Consider the following 6,539-nt stretch of genomic DNA (forward strand, 5'->3'; position numbering starts at 1 on the left):
TCATGCAGCCCTCGTTTCCGCCAATAAATATTTGTAAATATTTGTGTCTCACAATTTTGGGTTTTTCTCACAATTGCAAAAGATACAAACTCGCAATTCTGATGTTTTTTTCTCTCAGAATTGTAGGATACAAACTCGCAATTCTGACAATTCTGACTTTTGATATTATACCGATACTTCATCATCAATATCGATACGATACTTCTAAACTGAACTTTTCAATTATGAAATTTTGCTATTAAATTACTAAGAGTAAAATGCATAATGATACCCACTTACCTTTACATTTGAAATGCATTTTAACATTCAGTATGCCTTAACTGCATGGTTAAAATGTTTACCATCTACAAATACTATAGTTGAACTATGGTCACTTTAGTAAAACCATATGGTTCATTTTCATTAGGGACTGCCATTCCCAAAAACATCAATGCTTTCTTAATATGATACTTTTGGGAAATGCAGCCCTGTTTTAATGCACTGTCAGAAGTGAGTGAACGCTCTCTCTGTGATTGATTGCTTCTTGTCTTGCAACATTTGCTTGTGTTCAGATGAGCAGGAAATAGTTCTTTCCTACACAATTATTCGCTAACATATATTTTATTTGTCCAATTCAATGCATGCATTACTTTTTTTTGTTAAATAAACAAAACCACTGGTAAATAAAACACACCTTGGTATCAATATTTTTTATTTGAGTATCGATACTTTCGATAATCGCATCTGTATCGATATATCCAGGGGTGCACATAAGAGGTCCACATGCGAGACCAAAATAAGAAATGCGTTGTGTAAATTAGTTCAGACTGTGTGTTTGTGTACCGACATGGTTGACAGCTGTTAATGCACAATTACCATTTTAGATAGACAAAATGTGCTGTATAAGATTTCTATTCAAACTGAAAGCAGACATCTAAGCTAGCATTTTCAAAGCACAATGCAAAACTGTGACATTTCATTCACTGACGCTCTACAATCGGCAGCGTTAAACCCGGAACTTGGAAGCGCATATACTTACTTGCCGGCAACCCGCCAAAATAAAAGCTTGCTGATTTTAAGTTTGAAAATGAAATATTGTAATAATTCAAATTAAAAATAATAATTAAGGTTCAAATAATAATAATAATAATAATAATAGCATTTTATTTAAGTTTACTATAAAATAATTGTATTTGTATTTAATACTCCCTTTTTATTTTAAAATAAAATAGTATTATCACGCTTTATTATTTAGTTTATTATTTTATTTAAAAAATAAAGTGCAATAATATTATCACTATTATTAATTTATTTTTTATAGTTATATTTGATGGGTCACACCATGTGCCGTGTGAGGACCAAAGCAAATCTCCAGGTTCTCATATAAAAACCAGGCTGAAAAACGTATGTGCACCCTTGGATATATCGATACTTCAGGATCGATACGCCCATCCCTAGTCAGAATTGCAAGATATAAACTCGCAGTTGTGACTTTTTTTCCTCAGAATTGCATGATATAAACTTGCAGTTGTGAGAAAAAGGTCAGAATTGTAAGAGAAACTCACAATTCTGAGATCAGTCTTTTCCCCCCTCAGAACTGGACTTTATAACTCGCAATTGTGAGTTTATTTCTCACAATTTTGAGAAAAGCCAGAATTGACAGATATAAACTCGGAATTGCGAGGGTGTATTTGTCAAGGTTCTGCCTTCTGATGGATATGGAAGCCCGTTTCCGCCACTGAATAAATAAAAAGTTAATTGTGACTTTTTATCTCATAATTCTGACTTTTTCTCAGAATTGCGAGATAAAAATCTGAGTTGCGAGAAAAAAAAAATCTGAATTGCCAGATACAAACTCGCATTTGCGAGAAAAAAATCAGAATTGCGAGATACAAAAATTCGCATTTGTGAGAAAAAGTCAGAATTGTGAGACAAAGTTGGAATTACCTTTTTTTTTTTTTTTTTTTTTGTTCAGTGGCTTCCATATCTATCCTTGACAAAAACACCATGTAAGCAGCTAAAGCACAGCACGTCAACAGTTTAATTTGAGTTAAATTAATAAATCAAATTTAATAGATCAATTTGTTGGTTGTTGGATGCTTGTGACCTCAAATGTGTCTAATGTGTGGTCCTTAAAACCATACATTAAAATATTCTGTTTTTAGTTTTTTGTCTCTTGTCAAGAGTTATATGTTCTGGGTTTGAGTGTGCTTATATAATGTAGGCTTATATGTGATAAACACATCTCCCTGTTACATGATACTGTAAACATTTATAGTCTTGGCAGTTGACCAATGTAACTGTTTATGAGCTCTATATTGTAGAGTGGTTTTAGTGTAAGCGTGCCCTTTTCCTTTCACATACACTGATTAAATCTCACTGCTTCCTTTTCACACTTGTTGAATTGACTGTTAAATTTTATTTTATTTAGAGGAACACATTTACAATTTGGATCAACCTGCATGTCAGTATACACACACACACGCACACTTCCAAGCACGTTTTTCTCAATTTCCAACTTCTTTGATGCCCAAATATCTTAATGTTTATATCTAGTCATAGTCTTCATAAAGACATTTTCGAAGATGATTATCATTACTGATAATGATTGTCATTTGTTAGCTCTCTTGAGGGTTAGAATAATTCACATGCAATGTACTTCACAATCGCTCACTCAATAGATTGGACTACAAATCAGTTAATTTCACACAATTTCTCGTTTTCATTCACAGGTGCTGCGTTTTTTCTGCGACAGCTGCGCCGTGCCGATTTGTAGAGAGTGCAGCTTGGGCAGACATGCGGGTCACAGTTTCACCTACCTGCAGGAAGCACTGCAGGACTCCAGAGCGCTGACCATCCAGCTGCTCGCAGACGCACAGCAGGGCAGACAGGCTGTACAGGTTAGTGAACAACTGCAATCTCTCATAAACAGACATCAGCACAAACACCTGCTGGGTATTAGGGTTGAAACGACATTATCGACATTAAAAAATCGTCGACAATAAAAAATTGTCTACAAATATTTGTTGTCGAGTAGTCGTTTGATCTCATATGACCTAATGCAGTGTTTCCCAACCGGGGTGCCGTGTAAAAAAAATCATTATTTAATATTTTTAAATTGGTAAAATGTTCAAAAAAGCATCTATTATATAATATCCATTTCTGATGTCGCCAATAATTAGAGATGCACCGAAATTCCGGCTTCAGAAAATGAGTTCACCGCTCAGGTTTCACTTTCACGTGGTGTGACGCTCTGCATATTATCCCGCTCTATGCGTGTGCGCTCCGCTCAGCGCTCCACTCATTTACCGTTCATTAAAGCCCTGCACGGGCCTCAAATTTAGGCCGTAGCCCGGCCCATGTCTGACAGCTTATAAGAATTGCCGGCCCGAGCCCATCTTTTTTCCCCCTTCTCCCAAAACAGCTTATACTACGGTTTCAGCTATTAAAATAGTTCAGTTTTGTATGCAATGGCAAAGTTATTATATTTAGTTTAAGTTTTTTTTTATTAAGTTGATTTAGAAAAACGTTTGGAGCATTTTTTTTTGTTCGTTAAATATACGTTTTTGTTTTTTAAAGTAAACAGCGGCCAGCGGCAGACAGTGAGCCTATGTTTGATCAATTTAGCCTTCTCAAATCATCACGACTTACCTAAAATAAAATCTATAGATATAAAACAGTTCAAGCATATAACAATGTTTAAACATTAAACCTAGATAAATGTGCGCTATATCCAATAGTTTGCGCGGAGAGTGGAAGCTGAAGCGCGCTTTGCAGGACATGGAGGCGCCAGCGCAATCACTTGCATTTTTTTTCAGTGGATACACCGTCATTTTTGCTCGTAAAGGTAAGAGTAATACATCGTTCATAACTGTAAAGGGTCTACTTTTATTTGTGTGGACTCACAATATCAACAAAGCGTTGTGCTTTTATAAAATAAAGAAATCAAACATGATGCGCTTTCTGCCGTCTCGGTCTTGAACAGGAGGCTTCAACAAAAATGAACCAAAACTCAGCGAATACATGTCTCACAGACATGATAAATATATCTATAGAAAGCTTTAAATTACTACTTAACGAAATAAAACAAATCAAAAACAAAAACTCTTTCATTATAATCATAATCCATAAAATGGTATATGGGCAACTCTGGTAACGCCGGCCACTCATTCATTGATCTGCTAACCGCTATATTATGCTCACGTGTTCTGATAATAATAGCTTTCTAGGACTAAACATTATTTGGATAATTGGTAAAAAAAAAAAAAAGAAATCTCTTAATAGCCCAACTGTTAGACCTACCTGAAAAACTAAAATATTTTCATTTTTAGGCCTATTGTTATTTTTTATTTGTGCTATCATTAGTAATTTCTTCATTTGTTCTTATTTAATTACTGACTGCTTACTTGTCATTTTTAATTCAATTCAAAGTTTGAAATCAAGCTATCTCGTGCTACTGCAACAAAATTACCCCACTGTAAAATCAAAAATACACTGAGTGAGCAAAAATATGTGAGATTTTAAAACGCATCTGATTACAGCGATGTGGATGTTTGCACGAGCTCTGCAGTTCAGTACTCCAGTAAAGTCCAGTCAAGTCACCTTTATTTATTTAGTACTTTATGCAATAGAGAGCCTTAAATCAAGCAGCTTTACAGTATTAAACATGAAAAACTAGAGTCCGTGTCGCTTTCAGTTAGAATTACAACTTGATTTTCTATTATAACATAGCTCTCCAGTGTGGAGCTAGCTAATTATAAAATCTTTTTATTAGTGGGGAAAAAACTTTTAATTAAAGTAATAGTTTGGTTTGCAGAGATCAAAGCTTGATCTAGCTCAGGACTGTTTTGGTTATCATAACCCTATAAAGTATTTTAAGAGAGATTGTTGTGAATAAAATAGTTTATCCAAAAATAAAACGTCTTCTCACTTAACCTTGATGTTGGTTCTTATCCATATGACTTACAAAAAGAGATTTTAGGCAGAATGATGTGTCATTCAGCTACTTTCTCATATAGCTAATTAAATGGTGAATAAGAGTTTCTCTGCCATCTCATTTTGTGTGCCAAAATATTTATTTGTATAAATTGTTTAATTGTAATTAAATAATATGACTTTCAAAAGCTGCAGTGATTACCTTAATTTATTTGTTAGAATATGTATAACTCAGTATTTTAACTAACTGTGAAAGATGAATAATCAAAAAATGTCTACTGATTAATCAGCGAGATAATCGATGATTAGTCGACTAATCGTTCCAGTAATCGTTAGATTAATCGATCATCAAAATAATAATTTGTTGCAGCCCTACTGGGTATTTTAACAGATATTTCTTTATTTATCCTTCCAGCTGTTTTACTTGAACCTCAGTGTGTTTTACCAGGTGCAACAAGAATTCCACTCACTTTATTTTTCTTACTCTGAATACCAAAAGTAATAAACACGGGCAATAAATAGATTAACAAATAGAATTCATTGGTTGATGTTTACTGTGGTGTCTTTACAGTCCCGTCATTGTCAATGCTTCAGTGTCATGTTGAGCTGTTGTCTTTGGTTTAATATAATCATAAATTTGGGGTCTTTTTTTTTCTTTTTTTGAACGATGAAACTTTGGTTCAACAACAAGGCATTACATTGATTAAAGGTATAGTTCACCCAAAAATGAAAATTCTGTCATTAATTACTTACCCTCATGTCGTTCCTAACCTGTAAGACCTTGGTTCATCTTCAGAACACAAATTAAGATATTTTTGATGAATTCTGAGATCTCTCTGACCCTCCCATAGACAGCAAGGATCCTTACACGATCAATGCTCAGAAACGTAGCAAGGAGATCGTTATCGAAGCAAAACTTATGGACTGCAGCAATGTCAATAATCCATGTGACATCAGTGGTTCAACCGTGATTTTATGAAGCTACGAGAATACTTTGTGTGCGCAAAGAAAACAAAAATAATGACTTTATTCAACAGTTTTTCTCCTCCGCCTCACCCTATAGTGCCATTTTGGAGAGTATCACATACAGTGGTGTGAAAAAGTTTTTGCCCCCTTCCTGTTTTTTTAATTGTTTGCATATTTGTCACACTTAAAAGATTCAGATCATCAAACAAATTTTAATATTACACAAAGATAACCTGAGTAAATACAAACTGCAGTTTTTAAATTATGATTTCATTTATTAAGGGAAAAAAGCTGTCCAAACCTGCCTGGCACTACGTTGCATTATCTTTGCGTAATATTAAAATTGGTTTGATGATCTGAATATTTTAAGTGTGACAAATATGCAAACAATTAAAAAAAACAGGACGGGGGCAAAAACTTTTTCACACCACTGTACGTAAACAACGTATGTACACGGATATGTTGTTTATGTTGTTTACACTTTTATCTGAATGTAAACCGCGTATCTGCGTACATACGTTGCATACGTTGTTTACATATGTGATATTCTCCAAAATGGCGCTAGGGTGACGTGGAGGAGACGAACTGTTGAATAAAGTCATAATTTTTTTTCTTTGCGCACAAAAAGTATTCTTGTAGCTTCGTAAAATTACGGTTGA

The 6,539-nt window shown here is 34.2% G+C and overlaps 1 protein-coding gene across 1 annotated transcript in view; it reads left to right on the forward strand.

The window, feature by feature from the left end:
- The window catches only part of LOC107657583 (E3 ubiquitin-protein ligase TRIM71-like), a 42,614-nt gene that overhangs the window by 26,183 nt on the left and 9,892 nt on the right, over nt 1-6,539 (forward strand). Inside the window, exon 2 of the mRNA XM_016445739.1 lies at nt 2,712-2,879. Coding sequence (XP_016301225.1) covers nt 2,712-2,879 — 168 coding nt within the window. The remainder of the gene's footprint in view (nt 1-2,711; nt 2,880-6,539) is intronic.

This window comes from Sinocyclocheilus anshuiensis, unplaced genomic scaffold, assembly GCF_001515605.1.
Source record: "Sinocyclocheilus anshuiensis isolate Anshui unplaced genomic scaffold, SAMN03320099.WGS_v1.1 scaffold251, whole genome shotgun sequence".
NCBI lineage: Eukaryota > Metazoa > Chordata > Actinopteri > Cypriniformes > Cyprinidae > Sinocyclocheilus > Sinocyclocheilus anshuiensis.